General features: G+C 44.6%; 1 protein-coding gene across 2 annotated transcripts; it reads right to left on the reverse strand.

The window, feature by feature from the left end:
* Window positions 1-5,437: 5,437 nt before the first annotated feature.
* Window positions 5,438-24,011, reverse strand: MTHFS (methenyltetrahydrofolate synthetase). Of its 2 annotated transcripts, none has more exons than XM_065906339.1 (3): window positions 23,823-24,011; window positions 18,330-18,591; window positions 5,438-5,833 (listed from the first exon to the last, which is right to left on the reverse strand). In XM_065906339.1, the coding sequence occupies exons 1-3, from the start codon at window positions 23,940-23,942 to the stop codon at window positions 5,610-5,612; spliced, it is 606 nt and encodes a 201-aa protein (XP_065762411.1). In that variant the 5' UTR covers window positions 23,943-24,011; the 3' UTR covers window positions 5,438-5,609. The 2 variants fall into 2 exon arrangements, with proteins under 2 accessions (XP_065762411.1, XP_065762412.1); XM_065906340.1 differs by lacking the exon at window positions 23,823-24,011 and adding an exon at window positions 23,566-23,664.

Consider the following 24,011-nt stretch of genomic DNA (forward strand, 5'->3'; position numbering starts at 1 on the left):
TCAGTTCTAATTGTTGCTTCTTGACCTGCATACAGGTTTCCCAGGAGGCAGGTCAGGTGGCCTGGTATTCCCAACTCTTTAAGAATTTTCCACAGTTTGTTGTGATCCACACAGTCAAAGGCTTTGGCATAATCAATAAAGCAGAAGTAGATGTATCTCTGGAAATCTCTTGCTTTTTCTATGATCCAACAGATGTTGGCAATTTGATCTCTGGTTCCTCTGCCTTTTCTAGATCCAGTCTGAACATCTGGAAGTTCACAGTTCATGTACTGTTGAAGCCTGGCTTGGAGAATTTTGAGCATTACTTTTCTAGCGTGTGAGATGAGTGCAATTTTGTGGTAGTTTGAACATTCTTTGGCATTGCCTTTCTTTGGGATTGGAATGAAAACTGACCTTTTCAAGTCCTGTGGCCACTGCTGAGTTTTCCAAATCTGCTGGCATATTGAGTGCAGCACTTTCACAGCAGCATCTTTCAGGATTTGGAATTGCTCAACCAGAATTCCATCACCTCCACTAGCTTTGTCCATAGTGATGCTTCCTAAGGCCCACTTGACTTCGCATTCCAGGATGTCTGGCTCTAAGTGAGTGATTACACCCTTGTGATTATCTGTGTCATGAAGATCTTTTTTGTATAGTGCTTCTGTGTATTCTTTCCACTTCTTCTTCTTTTTTTTTTTTTTTTTCTTTTTTTTTCCCACCTCTTCTTAATATCTTCTGCTTCTGTTAGGTCCATACCATTTCTGTCCTTTATTGTGCCTATCTTTGCATGAAATGTTCCCTTGGTATCTCTAATTTTCTTGAAGAGATCCCTAGTCTTTCCCATTCTATTGTTTTCCTCTATTTCTTTGCATTGATCACTGAGGAAGGCTTTCTTATCTCTCCTTGCTATTTTTTGGAACTCTTTGTTCAAATGGGTATATCTTTCCTTTTGTCCTTTGCCTTTAGCTTCTCTTCTTTTCTCAGCTATTTGTAAGGCTTCCTCAGACAGCCATTTTGCCTTTTTGCATTTCTTTTTCTTGGGTATGGTCTTGACCATTGCCTCCTGTACAATGTCATGAACCTCTATCCATACTTCTTCAGGCACTCTGCCTATCAGATCTAATCCCTTGATCTATTTGTAGCTTCCACTGTATAATCGTAAGGGATTTGATTTAGGTCATACCTGAATGGTCTAATGGTCTTCCGTACTTTCTTCAATTTAAGTCTGAATTTGGCAATAAGGAGTTCATAATATGAGCCACAGTCAGCTCCCGGTCTTGATTTTGCTGACTGTATAAAGCTTCTCCATTTTTGGCTGCAAAGAATATAAGCAATCTGATTTCAGTATTGACCATCTGGTGATGTCCATGTGTAGTGTCTTCTCTTGTGTTGTTGGAAGAGAATGTTTGCTATGACCTGTGCATTTTCTTGGCAAAACTCTGTAAACCTTTGCCCTGCTTCAGTCTGTACTCCAAGGCCAAATTTGCCTGTGACTCCAGGTATCTCTTGACTTCCTACTTTTGCATTCCAGTCCCCTATAATGAAAAGGACATCTTTTTTGGGTGTTAGTTCTAGGAGGTCTTGTAAGTCTTCATAGAACAGTTCAACTTCAGCTTCTTCAGCATTACTGGTCGGGGCATAGTTTTGGATTACTGTGATACTGAATGGTTTTCTTGGAAACGAACAGAGATCATTCTGTTGTTTTTGAGAGTGCACCCAAGTACTGCATTTCGGACTCTTTTGTTAACTACAAGGGCTATTCCATTTCTTCTAAGTGATTCTTGTCCACATTAGTAGATATAATGGTCACCTGAGTTAAATTCACCCATTCCAGTTCATTTTAGTTCACTGATTCCTAAAATGTCGATGTTCACACTTGCCATCTCCTGTTTGACCACTTCCAATTTACCTTGATTCATGGACCTAACATTCCAGGTTCCTATGCAATATTACTCTTTATAGCATCAGACTTTACTTCTATCACCAGTCACATCCACAAGTGGGTGTTGTTTTTGCTTTGACTCTGTCTCTTCATTCTTTCTGAATTATTTCTCCACTGTTCTCCAGTAGCATATTGGGCACCTACTGACCTGGGGAGTTCATCTTTCAGCGTCCTGTCTTTCTGCCTTTTCATACTGTTCATGGGGTTCTCAAGGCAAGAATACTTAAGTAGTTTGCCATTCCCTTCTCCAGTGGACCACGTTTTGTCAGAACTCTCCACCATGACCCGTCTGTCTTGGGCGGCCCTACACGGTATGGCTCATGGTTTCATTGAGTTAGACAAGGCTGTGTTCCATGTGATCAGTTTGATTAGTTTTCTGTGATTGTGGTTTTCATTCTGTCCAGCCCTCTGATGGATAAGGATAAGAGGCAAATGGAAGTTTCCTGATGGGAGAGACTGACTGAGGGGGAAACTGGGTCTTTTTCTGATGAGCAGGGCCATGCTCAGTGAATCTTTAATCCAATTTTCTATTGATAGGTGGGGCTGTGTTTCCTATTGTTTGACCTGAGGTCAAACTATGGAGGAGGTAATGAAGATAATGGCAACTTCCTTCAAAAGGTCCCATGCAGGCACTACCACACTCAGTGCCCCCAACCGTGCACCTGGCCATAGCCGACCCATGCCTCTGCCAGACTCCTGGATACCCACAGACAAGTCTGGGTCAGTCTTTTGTGGGGTCACTGCTCCTTTCTCCTGGGTCCTGGTGCACACACAGTTTTGTTTGTGCCCTCTAGGAGTCTGTTTCCCCCATCCTGTGTAAGTTCTGGGGTTAATGGCAAGCTCCTCCAAGAGGGCTGCCCCTGTGGCAGGCCACTGCTGACTCGTACCTCAACAGGAGACGCTCAAACAAAGGCAGGTCTGGCTCAGTCTCTGTGGAGTCTCCTGGTACACACAAGGTTTTGTTTGAGCCCTTCTGAGTGTCTCTGGTGGGCATGGGGTTTGAGTCTATATGTGCTTTTGCCCCTCCTACCATCTTGCTGGGACATGTACACACTGCTATATTTAAAATGGGTAACAAAAAACTATTGTATAACACATGGAATTCTGCTCAATGTTATGTGCCAGCCTGAATGGGAGGGGGATTGGGAGGAGAATGGATACATGTATATGTATGTCTGAGTTCCTCCACTGTTCATTTGAAACCATCACAACATTGTTAATTGGCTATACCCCAATACAAAACATTTTTGGTGTTAAAGAATAAAAATAAATTTGAAAAGAAAAAAAAAAATACTGGGAAAAAAAATACTGGAGTGGGTGGTCATTTCCTTCTCCAGAGGACCTTCCTGACCCAGGGATCAAACCCACATCCCCTGCATTGGAAGACAGATTCTTAACCATGGGATTGGCATGGGAGGTCCCATGACAACTAAACTGACATGAAGGATGATGTGATGAGGCGAAAAATGCCCAGAGCCACTTATGTAAGTGAAGGGACAGGGGAAGACTTCACAGAAGAGGAGGCAATGGAGCTGTCTTGAAGGATAAACTGGAGTCTCCCAGATGAACAAAAGAGGGAGAAGCACTGCAGCCAGAGAAAAATTAGCCCAAGAGGCAGGAAGGGTGGAAGAAACTGGTGGCGTTTGAGGAGCTGGGTGGTCGTCCACACAACTGGGACAGGGAAGAGTGCCGGGAGAGCTGAGCCTGGAAGGAGATGAGCAGGGGTCCTTTGTGGTCAGGTTCATGTCTGGCAAGATCACCGTGATTGTGGGCTGAGAAAGAAAGGGAAGAGAAGTAGACAAAAGGCAGGAACCCAGGGCGGGGCTCTTGCCCAGTTCAGCTCAGACACTCAAGAGTCTGGACAAAAGGGACAATAGGACGAGGTGAGGAGGGAACAGGTTAAGAGAGACTTCCCAGGTGGCTTGGTGGGTAAGAAATCCGCCTGCAATCCAGGAGACACAGGAGACATGGGTTTGATCCTGGGGTTAGGAAGATCCCCTGGAGAAAGGCATGGCAACCCACTCCAGTATTCTTGCCTGGAGAAGCCCATGAACAGAAGAGCCTGGTGGGCTACAGTCCATAGGGTTTCAAAGAGACAACCAAACACAACTGAAGAGACTGAGCTCGTATGCATGCTCAGAGGCAGAAACAATGGGACCTGGGGATAGGTATGGTGTGGGACGTGAGTGAAAGAGCAGCACCCTGGAAGCCTCCTGTAGCCAGACTTCCCCCACGAGACTCCTGTTCCCTGGCTGTGATGCCATCTACCAACCATCAGCTCAAATCTCACTTCCTGAGCAGACACCACCAATCAACAGAAATAACATCTAACTTGCAGGACACCAGACCTTTATTTTATTTTATTTTTTTATTTTAATTGGAGGCTAATTACTTTACAATATTGTGGCAGTTTCTGCTATACATTGACATGAATCAGCCACAGGTGTACATGTGTCCCCCATCCTGAACCCCCCTCCCACCTCTCTCCCCCTCCCATCCCTCAGGGTTGTCCCAGTGCACCAGCTTTGAGTGCCCTGTTTCATGCATCCAACTTGGACTGGTCATCTATTTCACATATAGTAATATACAAGTTTCAATGCTATTCTCTCAAATCATTCTACCCTCACCTTCTCCCACAGAGTCCAAACGTCTGTTCTTTATATCTGTGTCTCTTTTGCTATCTCACATATAGGGTCATCATTACCATCTTTCTAAATTCCATCTCTATGCGTTAATATACTCTATTGCTGTTTTTCTTTCTCATTTGCTTCACTCTGGCTCCAGTTTCATCCATCCCATTAGAACTGATTCAAATGCATCCTTTTAAGACATCAGTGACTTAAATTCATCAGTGACTGACACCCAGAACAGCAGAGATGGGAACACATCAACCAGATTTAAATATTTAAATCATAAAAGGTTTCAGTCTGTTGTCCATCAAATGTTAGAAAGCGTCAGACACAATTTCAAGTTGAGTAAGTGAAGTCATGATGAAAGGGGAGAATATTCTTGGGGAACTTTGAATGCAAAGCAAACCCCAAGTCATTCAGTAATTGCTGGGTCTCTGTGTACCCGCCAGACTGACCCAGACCCCTGACAGGACTTCATGACAGTGTCCATTCCCCATAAGTTTCCTTTCCCCTCAGATTCTGAGTTGGAGCACAGTGCCTCATGAATATTCAATTTACACTTCAAAGCAGAACCGGGGATTCCCTAAGGGCTCAAGTGGCAAAAAATCGGCCTGCAATGTGAGAGACCTGGGTTCAATCCCTGGGTCGAAAGGAGGTAACAGCAATCCACCCCAGTATTCTTGCCTGGAGAATCCCATAGTCAGAGGCGCCTAGCGGGCTATAGTCCATGGGGTCGCCAAGAGTCAGGCTCGACTGAGCAACTAAACCACCACCACCACAAAGCAGATGGACCAACCTGGGACATTAAGGCCAGAAAGTTAAATTGAAAATCACACTGTGATAGCCTCTGTTTTAATCAATGTTCTATTACACACAAGGCAATTGATTTTTAAAACTGGTTTCATGTTAGGTGTATCTTACGTTAAAAACAATATAGCCCATATTCACATTAGTGTGCAATTTCCACTAATTTCTGACAAAGAGAAAAAAAATATAGTCGACTTTTTTCTGGCACAAAACCTTGATTATTCAGCTGCGGTCGTCAGAGCCAAAGATGCTCAGCAGTCTTCGTAAAGCACTTCGTCTACCTTCACATCATTCTCATCCACTGGGACCTGGAGGCAGATCTGCTCTTTGAAAGCCAAGGCCAGGGTGTAGGGTTTCACGTCCTGGGACTGCAGACAGCGCTTCAGGTAGGCATCATAGTAGCCCTTGCCCCGTCCCAAACGGTTTCTCTGTTTGTCGAACCCGAGACCTGGCATGAAGATGAGGTCAAGTCCCCCTGTGGAAAAGAGAAGCTATTTATAAGGAAGGTTAATATGGACAGGGGCGAGGGCCACACCAGGTACCCACTGACCGGAGAGGGGGCAGCTACTGTATTTGTGATTGATGAGGCCACAGGCAATATCCGTGTCACCAAGAGCCTGGGCCAGGAGGGGAAGGCACAGTACGTGCTACTGGCCCAAGCCGTGGATCAGACCGCCAACTGACCCCTGGAGCCCCCATCGGAGTTCATTATCAAGGTGCAAGACATCAGTAACAACCCACCCATCTTTCTCCTCGGGCCCTACCACGGCACAATGTCCAATATGGGCAGGAAAAGACCGATCACTTCCCGATCTGGTTTTTGTTTTTCAACGACGTCCTTTTTCTCTTTTTTTTGGAGTATAGTTGCTTTACAATGTTGTGTTAGTTTCTCTGTACAGCAAAGTGAACCAGCTGTATGTTTACACATGTCCGCTCCTGCTTGGATCTCCCACCCTCGCCCCTCTAGGTCATCACAGAGCACCAAGCTGAGTTCCCTGTGCTACACAGCAGCTTCCCACTAGCTATCTCACAGATGGTAGTATATATAAGGATTGAGAAATGATGTCTATTTCTTCTATGACTCTTAATGAAATACACAATCACTGTAGAAATTCTGAAAAAACTAAAGACAAAGAAAGAAATAAAATTACTCAGCAACTAGTAAGCCCATCATCCATCCTCTGGCAGTTCTTTCAAGTATGCATGCTAAATTTGCTTCAGTCGTGTCTGACTCTGCAATCCCACGGACTGTAGCCTGCCAGGCTCCTCTGTCCATGGGATTCTCCAGGCAAGAATACTGGCATGGATTGCCATGCCCTTCTCCATTTTTCATGTATACATGTATGAAAATGCCAGATTCCCAGGCCCTATCCACACCTAGTTAAAGAGAATCTCAAGACTTCCCTGGTGGTCCAGTGGCTGAGAGGCTGCTCTCCCTACACAGGTGCCCCGGATTCTATCTCTGGTCAGGGAATTAGATCCCACGAGCCACAATTAAGAGTTCACATGGCTCAACCAAAGATCCCACATGCCACAACTAAGACCTGGCACAGCCAAATAAATAAAAATAAATGTTAAAGAAGATAAAGAGAATCTCCAAGGATAGGGCCTAAGAAGTCCTTTTTCTCTTAATTTCTTTCTCTAAGCATACAGATGACCCTACACACACTCCTGCCAAGTTTGGGAGCCAATGTCCCAGGGCACTGACAACTGGCAGAGCGGGAGAGGATCGGAGGGAAATCAGGAAGGACAGAGTTCTTGTCAAAGTCGATGAGCAGCAGTAGGGTGAGCTGTTAGGACGGCCAAGCTGACCCTTTTCATCTCCCCTGTTACAGAAGCGGGGAGGCCAAATTGTCCTGCTTTCCTGGATTCACATGAATGCGACCTTTGACCTATTCAGGAACATTCCGAAGGTACCAGATGGGGTCCCATGGTTGGTCCTCTGGCCGGAACTCTCCCAGGGACACAAGGACCAGAAATGGCCATGGTGTTGTCACCACAGGGCTCAGAGAGGAGGGCAGGGTCTTCAAAGTTACAAAAAGCTGTCCATAGTTAGAGGTGTGCAGAAGGCCACAAAGGTCATGAGGACCTCACCTGCCGTGAGGTCCAGGGAGTGACCCTCCAGCCCCTGGCGGGGAGCCGGACACACCAGCACTGCTCACAAGCAGCAGAGCACACCCAACCCAGCCGTCTACCTGGTGGCCATCCTGTACCGAGCCTCAGCCTTCTGAGGGCTGTCCTGGGGGGGTCCAAGTGACCTCCAGCTTAGCAGGGACTGACCACGCACGCAGCATTGCTGGCAAACACGTACCAGCAAGGGTTGGGAGCCATGAATTCTCTGGAATGGGCTGGTCAGGGTAGAGGTGTTCACACTGCCAGCCAGGCTGGCCCCCCACTATCAGCAGCTGCTCTGACTGCCTGCGGAACTGCGAGATGAACTCAGCTTCTCCTGGGCACTCAGCACACCTACCAACCCCTGCCTGCCAAAACCTGGCTGAGCACACCTCCGATGACAGGCATGACCTTCTTGAGGAAACCTGCTCATCTACTCTAATCCCAACTTGCTATAGGGCTCTGGCCACTGACCATCACCTTCCCTCCCTGTCCCTGCTCTGCTCATCTCTCTCAGGAATCACAGTGACTTCTGGCTTAGACTCCACCCCCTCCAAGTCCTCCTCCTGAGCTTAGAGTTCAGCTCTGTCATTACGCCCAGAACACACCTGCACACATCTTTTCCTCCGTTCCTTTGCCGACCCACGTCATAGAACATAAGGAAAGAGTTTCCCGTAGAAGGAAGTGGAAACAACGTCAGGAGCTGGCAAAAAGGACAGTAAGGTGCAGACAGGACACTATCATCAGAGTCAGCAACAAGGGAATTGGCAGGGTAGGGTTAACTTTGGGAGATGGGGCAGACGATGAACTGTACAATCTTCATCGACACTCCCCCGCCCCCTGGCAAAAAAATAAAAGCCTAGGAACTAGGCCCTGAAAAAAAATGAGGAAAGAGGATTCTCTAAAGGCCTTAATTTATTCTTGAGACTGAAAGTACACACTAGGCACTGAGGATTCAGTTCACCTTCACAAAATATCCTTTTTACCTCTGGCCAAGGAGGCCGCAGCTGGGCCACAGACACCTCTTAGGATTCTCTGAACTCAGACTGTCCATCCTGGGTTTTGTAGAACAATATAATCAGCTTGGCCAGAGGACTCCTTTTAATACTAAGGAGAAAGCTGAAAACAGTAAGTGTGAGAGTCCAGCAGTTAAACGGCGCTTTCTAACATTCCTTTCAACACATCCTATGCATAACCTTCTCTCTCTTTCTCCTTGCTCTTCTTGCTAAGTTCAGTGTCATGGCCACATCTCCCACAAAATCCTCTACAGGAACTTGATAAACTTCTCCATGCCCGCTCTGTATCCAGCCAGAAACCTCAGCTCAACTTTTTGAAGATGCCATTTCTCCTGGAATTCCAACTGTCATCCCAGCTCCAGGCCCTGCTGGTCCAAATCCATCTTCCACCATGACTCTCTATGTCCCAAACCTCTCCGTCAATAACAATCTCCTAAAGGTAACATCCACATCCTTAACTGGGGGCACAGCCACAACATTCTCACCCCAATCACCTCGCCCATAGCATCTCCCATTACACTTGGGCGATCCTAGATAAAGGGATAGATTCCTTGTCCCACACGTCTGCCCCATGTCTTCCTGCTTTTGCTCTTGGGATGCTATTTTCCATGTCTGCAAATAATCTTTTTTTTAAACTTTTTATTTTGTTTTGGGGTATAGTCAATTAACAATGTTGTGATAGTTTGATAGTTTCAGGTGAAGAGAGAAGGGACTCAGCCATACATATACATGTATCCATTCTCCCCCAAACTCCTCTCCCATCCAGGCTGCCACATAACATTCAGAGCTCCCTGTGCTGTACAGTAGGTCCTTGTTGGTTATCCATTTTAAATATAGCAGTGTGCACATGCTTAATCTTTTCACCAATTTGTCTGTTATAACAGTCCTCACGGACAGCAGTGAAATGTCCATCCAGCTATCCCTGCCCATGCAGTCTGGTGTGACCAGCTCGTATCCTACACTGCGAGGTGCCCATGGTCCATTAAGTAGGCGGAATCCTTTCCCCTACCTCTGGGAACAGTTTTTGTGGTTCCCCAGAAAGATGCTGATCTCAGGTCTATTTACTATGAAGGGAAGAATGAGAGTAAAAGATAAAATAAGACATCTCTTGTTATCTAAGTTTCCTGACTATATTCAAGTAGCTACCTCTTCAGATCATCCTATGCAACCTCTGACTCTTATCCAAAGTCCACCTTCTAGAAGAGAAGAAGCACAGAAGCTAACATTTGTGAAGTGTCTACAATGTGGCAGGCACCATTCTATACCCCTGGGACAGAAGGATGAATCACATAAGCTGATCAGTTCATCTACCTGGTGAGGCAGGAGGGCAAGTATTACTACCATCCCCTGAAGAAAGATAAATACACAGTGCTCAGAGGTCTAACTGCTCCTTGAAGGCATTCAGCTCATAAGAAATGAAGCTGAGGGCTTGCAGTCCAGGTGGATCGCAATTCCACAGCACACGCTGCTCCTGCTGCTGAAAGACACAGGTGACCTCAGTCAAACGGACAGAGGATACAGGACAAGAACAGGCACCTCAGAGCCAGGGGCGCAGAGGGGTTGCGGGTGCAGGGTGCAAGATATGCTATTATTGTTGTTTAGTCACTCAGTCATGTCCACCTCTTTTGTGGCTCCATGGACGGTAGCCCACCAGGCTCCTCTGTCCATAGGATTCTCCAGGCAATAATACTGCAGTGGGTTGTCATTTCCTCCTCCAGAGGATCTTCTTGACCGACCCAGGGATCCAACCCATGTCTCCTGTGGCTCCTGCATTGCAAACAGATTCTTTACCGAGCCACTGGCAAAGCCCATCATGGATGGATATAATATCAAATATTATATGATCTCACTTGTATGTGGAACCTAAAAAAATAATACAAATGAATCTACATACAAAATAGAAACAGACTCACAGACACAGAATACAAACTTATGTTTACCAAAGGGGGAAACAGGTTTGGATAAATTAGGAGTATAGGACTAACAGACACAAATTACTATTCATAAAATAGATAAGCAACAAGGATTTACTATATAGCACAGGAAACTATGTTCAAAATCTTAAAATAACTTTTAATGGACAGCAATGGAAAAAATACATATATGTAACATATGTATGACTGAATCACTTTGCTACACACCTAAAACTAACATAATATTGTAAAGCAACTATATTTCAATTTTTTTTTAAAATAGGGTTGGGGAACTGAAAGAGATTCAGAGTAGGCTGGAATTCAGATGATAAAGTAAAGGAGTAGAAAGATGTACAAATGGAAAGAATAGCAAGGCTCAATCAGGAAGACCCTTGGATTTTTTGTTTCATTTTTATTTTTTTGGTCATACCTTGCAGTATGTGGGACCTTAGTTCCCTCACCAGGGATCTAACCTGCACCCCTTACACTTGAAGGTGGCATCTAAACCACTGGACCTCCAGGGAAGTCCAGGAAGAATCTTGTTAAGAAATATTTACTTCAAAGTAAGGGCAGCAGAAAGTCAATGAAAGACTTTAAACTGGGGAGAGAAGAAGTCAACTTTGCATTTCAGAAATCTTGTTGCAATGACTATATAAATAATATGGCTGAGAGGGAGGACAGAATACAAGGCGTGGAGAGGAAGAAGAGTTGGGAGGCTATTGTAACCCAGACAAGAGGGGATAGTGGCTTGGACTGCAGTGGGATAAGAGAGAAATGGATAGATTCAATGAGTATTAATCCTCAGGGGTTTCCCTGGTGGCACAGTAGTGCGGGGAGCGGCTTGAAAGAGCTGACTCTGGGAGCTGCCTTGATTATCAAGGGTTCCTTCAAGGACATAGCTCTCTGTCCCGCCACCCCTCTGAATTTACTATCCAAAGATAAACACAACACTAGTAAGCCTTGAATGCACACAAGACGCAGACAGATAGCCTCTTTACGATTACCCCTAATCTAAATCAGGATGCCATTCCTGTGCTCCGACGCCTAGTGAGAGTTCTAATTATTGTTATCTTAAGATGATGTACATGGGGAAAAATTTTCTTTGTGATGTCTCCTTCTTGGTTTAAGTATAAATGAAGCTTGGAGAAATAAAGGAGCATCGTTGACTGCAGCGATCCTCTCGACCCCATCTGTCCTGTGTCTTTATTTCTTAGCCTAAAGGAACGCGTCGTGTTGCTCGCTGAAATCTCCCGGCTGGTCCGGCAAGTGGCGCCCAACGTAGGGCTAGACGAAAGTTCCTCTCGGCCGCTACCCGTTGGAAATTGTGCAGTAAGTAAGTAAAAGAATATTTGCTTGAATATTGTGGGGTAGGAAGGTTTATTGTCGAGAGTATAAACTATGGGGCAAGATCATAGTCGTCAGTTGTTTGTGCATATGTTACAGATAATGTTGAAGCATCGGGGAATGCAGGTTACTAAAACAAAATTGCAGACTTTTCTTAGTTTTGTTGAAGAAGTATGTCCCTGGTTTCCACAGGAAGGGACTATGAGTTTAGAGATATGGAAAAAGATAGGGAAACAGATTCAAACATATTATACTCTCCATGGACCTAATAAGGTTCCTGTGGAGACATTTTCATTATGGTCTTTAATAAGAGACTGCCTTGATTTTGAACATGAGGAAGGGAGTAAATTAAAAAACATGCTCTCACCTGAAGATCCAATTTATGCTACTCCTAAAGTTTATGCTACTCCTGAAGGGAAAAGACCCACAACCTTTGAATTAGAATCTGCCAAACCTTTGAAGGAAAATGAGGGAACGTTGACTCCAGAGGATGAGGAAAGTTTAGAGGAACAGGCAGCTGCTTACCATAAGGATGATCACTGGGAATTACTTGTAACTGATGATTCAAATGTGCAGGCAGCAGCTGCCCCTCCGACAAAGAGTCTGGAGGCACTCGTGCAGCAATTATTAATAACAATAAAGGAAGACACTGGGCAAAAATTGTAAATCAAAGGTTAATGAAACTATGAAAGTCATGGGAGCATTACAACCTGGCTTACCTTCCCCCATGGCTATTCCAAGAAATGCTCATATAATAATCATAGACCTAAAGGATTGTTTTTATACTATTCCCTTAGCACCTCAAGACTGTCCTCGATTTGCCTTTAGCGTTCCATCTGTTAATTTCTCTCAACCAATGCGCCGCTATCAATGGAAAGTTTTGCCTCAAGGTATGGCTAATAGTCCGACTTTATGTCAAAAATTTGTTGCAGCAGCATTAGAAGAGACTCGAGTAAAATACTCTGATGTTTACATTTTGCATTACATGGATGATATACTGCTGGCACATTTTGATGAAAAACATCTGTTAGCAGCTTATGCCTTCATGGAACCAACTTTGAAGGCTGCAGGGCTTATAATAGCCAAAGAAAAGGTGCAAACCTTTCCTCCTTATTCCTATCTTGGCTTTCGTTTAGAAAGGGAGACATTTGGAGTTCAGCCCATTGCTTTGCGAAGAGATAATCTGAAAACACTTAATGATTTTCAAAAGTTGCTTGGGGACATTAATTGGATTAGGCCCTATTTACACCTTGCAACATATGAATTAAAGCCTCTTTTTGATGTCTTAAAGGGAGATAATAATCCTACCTCCCCACGCAGCCTTACAGAAGCTGGAGAGCGAGCTCTTCAGAAAGTGGAAACTGCCTTATCACAGCAGCATTCCAGTTACTGTGACTATGAAAGGCCTTGGGGACTTTATATCCTTGCCTCAGAACATTCACCTACAGGTGTCCTGTTTCAAGATAACCCTCTAAGGTGGATTTACTTGCCAGTTTCTCCTTTACGGGTGTTAAGTCCTTATCATGTTCTTGTAGCTAAAGTAATAGCCAAAGGCAGACAGGAATCCGTTAATTATTTAGGAAGGGATCCCCACTTTATTTGTATTCCTTTTTCAACTGAACAACAGTTATGGCTTTCTCAATTTTCTGATGATTGGGCAATTGCGCTTGCACAGTATGCAGGGGAGATTAAACAACATTATCCTGCTAATAAATTGTTACAATTTGCACAGTTGCATCAGTTTATTTTTCCAAAAGTCGTGCAGCAATGCCCTTTAGAAAAGGGGACAACTGTCTTTACTGATGGATCTTCCAATGGCATGGCCAGTTTGGTGATTGAAAATGAATCTTATTATTGTCAAACCTCATATTCATCAGCTCAAGAAGTAGAGCTTTTTGCAGTACTCCAAGCTCTGCAACGTGTTCCTCAAAGTTTTAATTTATACTCTGACAGTCATTATGTTGTCAGAGCTCTCTCAGTCATTGAAACAGTACCCCTCATTGGAGCTGCAAAGCCCTCTATTCAAACCTTGTTTTTGAAAATTCAGAATCTCATTCGAGCCCGAACTCATCCTTGCTTTTTTGGGCACATACGCGCTCACACTGCCCTTCCTGGGCCTTTAACGGCCGGGAATGCTCTGGCGGATAAAGTCACCCGTATGGTATGTTATTCTTCCTTAACCCCTATCTCTGCGGCACAGGCCTCTCATGCAATACACCATCAAAATAGCAATTCTTTATGGCTGCAATTTGGAATTTCTCGGGAAGCCGCTTGTCACATTGTAAAAACTTGTTCTACCTGCCCGCAGTTTTTTGTTCTTCCCACTTATGGAGTCAATCCTCGGGGTTTACTCCCCAACGATTTGTGGCAAATGGATGTTACACATATTTCTGATTTTGGAAAATTGAAATATGTGCATGTTACTGTTGATACCTTTTCTGGTTTCCTCATGGCCACACTTCAACCTGGAGAGGCTAATAAGCATTGTATTCAGCATTGCTTATGGAGCTTTTCTGCTATGGGCCTGCCTAAATGCATCAAAACAGACAATGGCCCTGGATATACTGGTCGCAATTTTCAAGCCTTCTGTGCCCAATTACAAATTGTGCATAAGACTGGTATTCCATATAATCCGCAGGGCCAAAAAATTGTTGAGCGAGCACATCAAACCCTTCAGCACCAATTGAAAAAATTAAAAAGGGGGAGTTTGTATACTATTACTCCTAACAATCTCCTCAGCCATGCCTTATTCATTTTGAATTTTCTAAGTCTTGACCAGGATGGCAAATCAGCAGCTCAACGTCTTTGGCACTATGACAATAAAAAGGTTCGGCCATTAGTCAGGTGGAAAGACCCGCTGGAAGGCAGATGGCATGGGCCGGATCCAGTTCTAACATGGGGGAGAGGTCATGTTTATGTTTTCCCGCAGAATGCCGAAGCGCCGCGCTGGCTCCCGGAAAGGCTGGTACGCACGGCGGAGGAGGTCACTGGTGGAGCGAATGAGACAGCTCACAATCCAGGAGACAGCCCCGCTGCCGACAGCTCAGCAGATACAGGCACTGTTACAGATGGCATGTGAGAATGCTCCAAATCCTTCCCCCACCTCTCCTACTAGTATATTAATTTCTTTATTACTCCTTTTAAACCAGATAAGTTCCATGAATGCTGATGTCTTCTGGGCATATGTTCCTGATCCCCCTCTTTTGCAGCCTGTTGGATGGGAAATGAGTTCTGTTCCTGTGTATGTGAATGACACAGTACTTTTGGGGGGGTTTTCTGATAAACATATTTTTCCGCAGAATGCCAACATTTCTTATACTGGATCCTCTTCACAATTACCAATGTGTTTTTTCCGAAATCATAATGTTTCAGGTTGTCTCACTGTTACAGATGTTGGATACTCTGATTACAGCACTGGCTGGAGTGTGGATATTCCTGGTGTGACCAAGCTCACAGGGCATGCACAGCGACGCAACGGAACGGGACCCCAGGATATCCCATTCTGTGGCCTGGGGCAAAAAGGGAAACATATAGCGGTGCCATGGAAACTCTGCCGGAATGAGACTGCTACGGTGTATTCTATTCCTAACAGCACGCACTCACTGTGGGACTGGTCGCCAGACTCAGAGAGAAACCCCGGAAAGGAAAGTAACAGACAGTTTGCAGCAAGAATTTGGAATCTTGGCAGCACCCTTGTTTATCAAACTGAGGTCTGGAAGTTGCTGGCCGCTTTTGAAACAAGCGGATCCTTCCTGCAGACTGGAGAAAAGGTTAAAGGTGGACCTTTTTTGGAATGCAACCTGGAGATATCCTCGGGCTTGTGTACCTTATCCATTTATGATTATTCCTGGTTCTGTAAATCTTACTAAGAAAAATAGTCAATATTATATTCATTGTTTTAATTGTACCCTAACCAATTGCATTCGGGGAATAAGAAATAATTCTGGAGTATTAATAGTTAAACAACCACCTTTTGTTATGTTGCCTGTAAATCTTACTGAGCCCTGGTATGAAGAGTCTGGGCTTAAACTATGGGAAAGAGTGCGTACAGCCCTTGCTAAGCCACGAAGGGGGATAGGATTAATAATTCTGGGAGTAGTAACTCTAATAACTTTGATTGCTTCTGCTGTTACTGCTTCTGTATCTTTAGCTCAATCTGTGCATACTGCTAATATTGTAGATGATTTGGCAAAGAACACTTCAAAAGCTTTAGGAGTTCAAAAAGATATAGATAGAAAATTAAAAGATAGGCTAAATGCGCTCTATGATGCAGTAAGATTTTTGGGAAAAGAAGTGCAAGGGTTAAAGCTGAGAACAAAAATTAGATGTCATGCTAATTATCGTTGGATCTGTGTAACTCCAAAAATTTATAATAATACTGAGACCCCTTGGAATAAGATAAAATTACATTTAGATGGTATTTGGTATAATGGAAACATTTTCTTGGATCTATTACAACTTCATCAGGAAATTCTTGATATAGAAAATGCTCCTCGGGCTAGTATGGATTTGGCAAAAAATGCTGAAGAGTTTGTTAACAGTTTGTTTTCCAATTTTCCCTCGATTACCTCACTTTGGCCTCTTTTTTCAGGGGTCATGGCTGTGCTCCTAGTGTTTGCGCTTTTTGTGTGCATTGCTCCTTGTATCATAAAGAAATTCATTACAAAGTTGTGGGACATCAAGGCTGTCCTACACAGTAATTACTTACGCCAAAAGAATCAGGCGTGCCCTTTTACTAAATAAAAGAGGGGGAGCTGCGGGGAGCGGCTTGAAAGAGCTGACTCTGGGAGCTGCCTTGATTATCAAGGGTTCCTTCAAGGACATAGCTCTCTGTCCCGCCACCCCTCTGAATTTACTATCCAAAGATAAACACAACACTAGTAAGCCTTGAATGCACACAAGACGCAGACAGATAGCCTCTTTACGATTACCCCTAATCTAAATCAGGATGCCATTCCTGTGCTCCGACGCCTAGTGAGAGTTCTAATTATTGTTATCTTAAGATGATGTACATGGGGAAAAATTTTCTTTGTGATGTCTCCTTCTTGGTTTAAGTATAAATGAAGCTTGGAGAAATAAAGGAGCATCGTTGACTGCAGCGATCCTCTCGACCCCATCTGTCCTGTGTCTTTATTTCTTAGCCTAAAGGAACGCGTCGTGTTGCTCGCTGAAATCTCCCGGCTGGTCCGGCACAGTAGTAAGAACCTATCTGCCAATGCAGGAGACCTGGGTTCAATCCCTGGATCAGGAAGATCCCCAGGAGAAGGAAATGGGAACCCACTCCAGAATTCTTGTCTGGGAAATCTCATGAACAGAGAAGTCTGTCGGGCTGCAGTCCATGGGATCACAAAGAGTTGGACACAACTTAGTGACTGAACAACAAGTAAAATCACCAGGAGTTGGCAATGGGCCACACATGGAACATGCGAAAAAGAGAAGAATCAAGGGTGATCTTGAGACTTCTGACGTGGTCAACTGGGTGAGTGATCGTACAATACACTAAGAGAAACACAAGACAGGAGGCATGAGGGAGCATGATTCACTTTGGAACATGTTGTGTGTGATATGACCATGTGACGCCCAAGTAGTTGACAAGTCTGTGCTGGAGACACAAATGCTTACAGCATTAATAATAACGTACTCATGACCAGACTTCCTTGGTGGACTTCCCTGGTGGTTCAGACGGTAAAGTATCTGCCTACAACGTGGGAGACCTGGGTTCAATCCTTGGGACGGGAAGATCTGGAGAAGGAAATGGCAACCCACTCCAGTATTCTTGCCTAGAAAATTCCATGGATGGAGGAGCCTACAGTTAATGGGGTCGCAAAGAGTTGGACACAACCGAGCGACTTCACTCACTCACTAATTATCAGATAGACTGCAACTGAAACCACAGAAAATGCAGGTTTATTTTTTTTTAACTTGGCTGCGCTGGGTCTTTGCTGAAGCACAAGGGTTCTTCCTACGGCTGGAGGGTTTAGTTGCCCCAAGCCATGTGGGATCTCAGTTTCCCAACCAGTGATTGAACCCGCATCCCCTGCATTGGAAGGCGGGTTCTTAAACACTGGACCTCCAGGGAAGTCATGGGAAACAGAGTATTATTTAGGAAAAATGTATTATCCAACCCAGAAGTTCAGGGCAACAGTCTGTGAAAAGGAACAATACCTTCGTCCTGCTTAGTCACTCAGTCATGTCTGACTCTTTGTGACCCCATGGACTGCAGTCCGCCAGGCTCCTCTGTCCATGGGATTCTCCAAGCAAGAAAGGTGGAGTGGGTTGCCATTTCTTTTCCCAGGGGATCTTCCTGATCCAGGGCGCTAACTCAGGTCTCCTTGCATTGTAGATGGATTCTTTGCCGACTGAGCTACCAGGGAAGCCCCTAACAATATCTTGACACTTCACTATTACAGTTGACATGTCACAGAGGGCATCTCACCCTAAGTCAGGTTAGGTGGGTGGCTTGGAACCTAAGTGAAATGCACATTCATCCCCTCCCGACTCGACCACGACAAGCAGATCAGAGGTCTAACAGCCAGCACAGCAGGACAGCATCCTAAGGTGGCAGTTCTAACATTGTAACACTCACCTGTTGACAAGGCCTCCTCCAGAACCGCATCCTCCCCGGGCTGCTGAATGTTCCAGGAAGTTCTGGGCAGTGAAGCGATCTCCTCTGGCGATGCTAACTTCACCATATCCATGTGATTGCTCTGCAACTGGTACCGCGGGATAAAGCAGGTTTTGCCTTGTCGGAAAATGTCCTTGATGATCTCCTCTGTCTCAATTTCATCTGGCATGCTCAGAAAGATGGACACTCTTTTGGACTTTTGATATTCACTATGGGTAAACACCTAAGCGAGAAATGATGGCAGTTAAATTTTCCCAGATGATACTTTTAAAAAAAGTGGCTCCCCTTAACAGGTTTAACACTTCCTCCCTTTTCTCTCAGACTTCTCCAAACTCTTTAACCAAAAACACACATACAAACAGTGGAGTGATAAAATATGTCAAATAATATTGCATCCTGAAGCCTGACTCGTACTTCTGGACCCAACGCTTACTTCTCTGATCCCTTAACGCCTCTCTGGCACATCTACTCTTTGTTGTTGTTGCTGAATCTCTAAGTCGTGTCTAACTCTTTGGGACTCCATGGACTGCAGCACGCCAGACTCCCCTGCCCTCCACTATCTCCCAGAGTTTGCTCAGATTCATGCCCACTGAGTCGGTGATGCTATATAACCATCTCATCCTCTGCTGGCCCATTCTCCTTTTGCCTTCAATCTTCCCAGATCTTTTCCTACTCTAGCAGATGCAAAACTTCATTAAAAGGTCATGGTGGGACCCTGCTGTTTAAAAATATGGAAAATTCCAAACTTCACCACCACCACTGGACCACCAGGGAAGTCCTTGTCTTTGTTAACATTTTAACATTCATTTGAATAGAAGAGCTTTAGCAATTAGGAGGGAGGTGTGTAATGCCCATTCTAGCAGACTTCTCTGTCTTTCCCTGAGAGTCTCTGCTTTAATTCTGAGCCTTGGCTCCCACAAGCTTGTTTTTTTTTCCTCTGTGGCTGTTGTTGTCGTTGTTTTAATATTTATTTATTTGACTGCATCAGATCTTAGTTGCGACATGTGGGATATTTAGTTGTAGCATGTGGGATCTATTTCCCTGACCAGGGATGGAACTCAGCCCCCTGCATTGGAAGCACATAGTCTTAGGCACTGGACCACCAGGGAAGCCCCCAACCCCCAACCAGCACAAGTTTCCTTACTCCCTAGATTGTCAGCATCTCTCCTCTCAAATTCCACCCCTTAAGCCCAATTCAAGTCCTAACTTTTCCTGACTTCTGCAGAACCCTTACTTTGTGTAGAGTCACTACACAACCTAACAGCTATGTGCTGGTGCTGTAAGTCAATTATTCATTGTTTTGTGTGTCCTAAACAGAGCATCCTAGCCAGTCTATAAACTCCCTGGGGCAGACGACATGCCATACAATTCTGTTGGCACTATCCACGTCCCTCCCAATTGCTAAAGCTCTTCTATTCAAATGAATGTTAAAATGTTAACAAAGACCAGGACTTCTCTGATGGTCCGGTGGTTAAGACTTCCACTGCACAGGGCAAGGGTTGATCCCTGGTCAGGCAGCTAAAATCCCACATGCCACAGTTGTTGCTGCTCAGTCGTGTCCAACTCTTTGCAACCCCATGGACTGTAGCACACCAGGCTTCCCTATCCTTCACCATCTCCCAGAGTTTGCTCAAATTTAGGTCCATTGAGTCAGTGATGCCATCCAACCATCTCATTCTCTGTTGTCCCCCTTCTCCTCCTGTCCTCAATATTTCCCAGCATCAGGGTCTTTTCCAATGAGTTGGCTCTTCACGTCAGGTGGCCAAAGTATTGGAGCATCAGCTTGGGCATTATTCCTTCCAATGAATATTTAGGGTTAGTAGGTGCACCAAAAATAATTTTTTTAATAATATAAAAAATAAAAGTGTTCACAAAGATGGAAGGTGGAGGATCCTGGAGAAGCAAAGGCCCTCTAAAATGAGTGCCATGTTGTGTTAATAAGAAGGAGGACCTGGGTGAAAGCATTCTTTTGTACTCAGTTTAACAAGAAGCAGGAGCAATGGGCTGAGCATTGCTCACTATAGAAATGTTAATAATCCCAGAACATCCCCAGTCTCTGAAGTTAGCCCTCAGCTCCCTTTTTCTTCCTTTTCTGTTCTGCCCTGTTCTCCGAGCTAAGAAGGAAAAGTGACTGCAAAGGTGGCTTATAAATATGAGTGCCAGAAAGACACAGGCACAGTGTCCAGTTATTCCTAATAAAAAGGGACAGAGTTAAGCAGACAAAGCACACCAAACCAGTGCCAAGGAAGGAAGCTAACTCCATCTTTCTGAGCAGTTACAAAGCTGTTAGGCCCGAAGTGGGCAAAGCAAATGGAACTGTGAGACCTGCATACTGGGCAGACCTGAGGCTTTTGACACCCAAGTACTTTCTGGGAAAGTTAAGTGTCTGTCTTGGGCTCTTTAAAGCAGAACACAAAACCTTCAAAACCTGAACAAGCAGTAACAAACATCAGTTAAAATTCAGTGTGAGATTATGTATACACACTTACCTTTCTTCCTCAAATCTCATTTATGTGCACACATACATGCATGCACATAAGTGCTTGGTCCTGTCCAATTCTTTTGCAACCCCATGGACTGTAGCATAGCAGGCTCCTCTGTTCATGGGATTTCCCAGGTAAGAATACTGGAGTGGGTTGCCATTTCCTTCTCCAGGGGATCTTTCCCACCCAGGGATGGAACCTGCATCTTCTGCATTTTCAGATGGTTTCTTTACTACTGAGCCACCAGAAAAGCCCTGGATAGGACAATATTTACAGATTAGAGCAACAGATTACAATACTGGGAGAACAAGGATATAGGTCAGACAAGAATCTGTTCTTACCACAGAATTCCAAAGTGACTACTAAAAGCAAAGGAAATCCCCATTTTAGTGATCACACCCTCATTCATAAATATGTACAGACAATAAAGGTTCATCAAACATTTTAGAAAGTCAAACACTAATTAGAAGGATTTTTTTTTTAGAAAAAAGGATTTTTTTTTTAGAAGGATTTTTTAAAAGGGGAGGTGAGGGGAGTGATCCAGCAGGAAACAGATAATTATAATTCAGAGAACATGGATTTTTTTTTTTTTTAATTCTAATTAGTCTTCTCAGACAAGTTAAAAAGATAGATGCATCTATAGGGCAAAAGGCTGCTTTGGAAAGAAAGCAGAGAATTTTTTAAAATACTTGGAAATTAAGATTACCAAAATTAAAACAATTCAGAAGTGGGACTTCCATGTTGGTCCAGTGGCTAAGACTGTGTTCCCAATGCAAGGGTCCTGGGTTCCATCCCTGGTCAGGAAACTAGATTCCACCTGCTGTAACTAAGTCCCTCCTGTGTGCTTAGTCACTCACTTCTGTCCAACTCTTTGCGACCCTATGGACTGCAGCCTGTCAGGCTCCTCTGTCCATAGGGATTCTCCAGTCAAGAATATTGGAGTGGGTTGCCATGCCTCCTCCCCAGGGCATCTTCCCAACCCAGGGATCGAACCCAGGTCTCCCGCATTGCAGGCAGATTCTTTAACATCTGAGCCACCAGGGAAGCAGTCCCAGCACAGTCAAATAAATAAATATTTTTTAAAAAAGAAAGAAATTGGCACATAGGATGTAAGATAAAATGAGTACCGGACACTCATTTCCTCATCTTATTTGCTGAGAAGTCAAACTACAGCATAAAGTTTAATTTCTTTACTATATATCATTTTCTGGTAACAGTTCTAAATTATTTTTTAAAAATTTCTGTGTCAGTAAGAATATGCCTACTTTAAAATTATTGGAGAAAGACATCATTTAATACCTTTACTGTATTGAACACACATTATGGCAAATCACTGTTCTAGTCCCAGTACGTTGATATTTTGGGCCTTGATCCATGGGTTGGTCATGAAACAACAGTGAGTTATAATCAGCAAATGAAATAGAAAATATTAGAGTTCATCATACACAGTAAGTTATGAAATCTTTGGTTATGAAATAGATGTATTATATGAGTACTACAGTCCATGGGATCACAAAAGTCAAACATGCCTTAGCGACTAAACAACAAAGGGTTCAGTATATGTGAATTAATTAGCTAAAATTTAAGCACCTGGAGAGCAAGGATAAGATGGTATGCGTCTCTACATTCACTAAAGCAACCAATGCCTTCCTCAAAATCGCTAAAAATACTGAGTTTGAAGAAACTAACATCTGCATAGAGCACCCCCCTCATGCACACCTATAAATACAAAGAGTGGAATGAAATGCTTGTATTTGCTTTACTGTTTTAAACCATAGGAACTTTGAATTTGAGAAATTAATGGATGGTAGAATAGTGAAGGGTAATTAGGAAATTCTTATGGCACATCTAATTTCAAGGCACATCAAGGCAAAGAAGCTAATTTAACAAATATATTTACCAAATATAACATTGGTATATTAACATCCTGATAACATCCAAATATAACATCCGCATGTTGAGGAAGACGGATCACTAGTTTGACACAGAATCACTAATATTTAGTTATTCACAGGACACCCATTTTCTTCCCCCTCTGGTGTCCAACAAAAACCAGTCTCACAGACACCTTTGGCACATGCCTCTGGGACAGGATATGTCGACCATTTTACTGATAAGAGAAATTGGTATCATCACATGAACAAAATATCAATGTATAGCAAGTTAGTCCGCGAAAGTAACAAACAGGAGGCACCAAAACCAAGAGACAGGAAACCAGAATCCGTTCCCTCTCTCTCCTGCTTCCTATCTTCTTGAGCAGACTGAGTATGAGAAGCAGTTCTTTCTGTCATTAATTCAAAAATGTACTTAACGTTCACCTACAGAGTCACAGAAGAAGGATAGGCCCGAGGCCACGGAGACAGGGTCCAGCCCTCCACAGGCCCCGAAGGGCTTCCATCCTTGAGCATCTCTGCACCCTATTTTGCACTTGCTCCTCTGAAGTAACTGTATCTTTCTCTGGTCATTTTACTGCTATGGACTCTTTCTCATAACTTTTTTTTTTCCAGCCGCTTTTTAAACGAAGCGTGAAGGATCTTAGTTCTCCAAGACCAGAGATCAAACCCGTGGCCCCCGCATTGGGAGGTCCGCAGTCGGAACCATCGGAAGTCCCTATAATTCTTTAAGCGTCACTAAAGGCACCTTGGACCCAGGTGGTCCCGCCCTCCAGATCTTTCTGTTCTCACGCTGCTCTTGCCTCAGCACCCTGTCACCACCTCCATCCTCTCCCTCACAAGGCCCATAACTCTCCGCGCCGCGCTGATTCCCGCCACACTGTGCCCAACAGCACCCCGACACCCACGGTGGGACTCGCGCGCGCTCACGGGGACATGGCACGCGCGCGCTCAGCGAACGTGCGCGCGGCGGGCTGACGTGCGCGCGCCCAAAGGGGCCGCGCCTGCGCAGATCCGCAGGTCTGGCGTCGCCCAGTTGCAGCCCCGGCGCGGAGGTGGCTGTTGTCGTGGTCTCTCACCTTCTGGGCCAAGAGGTGGGACTGGCGCAGCCGCTCCTCAACGCTTAGCGCCCGCAGACGCTGCTTCAGCTCGGCCCGCAGGCTCCGCTTGGCGCCGCTCACGGCCACCGCTGCCGCCATCTCCTGGTGCGATCCAGCCCCCGGCCGCACTCCGCGAGGTCCGCCGGCCCAAGGGTGGGTCTGGCCGCG

The sequence above is a fragment of the Muntiacus reevesi genome, chromosome 15, assembly GCF_963930625.1.
Source record: "Muntiacus reevesi chromosome 15, mMunRee1.1, whole genome shotgun sequence".
NCBI lineage: Eukaryota > Metazoa > Chordata > Mammalia > Artiodactyla > Cervidae > Muntiacus > Muntiacus reevesi.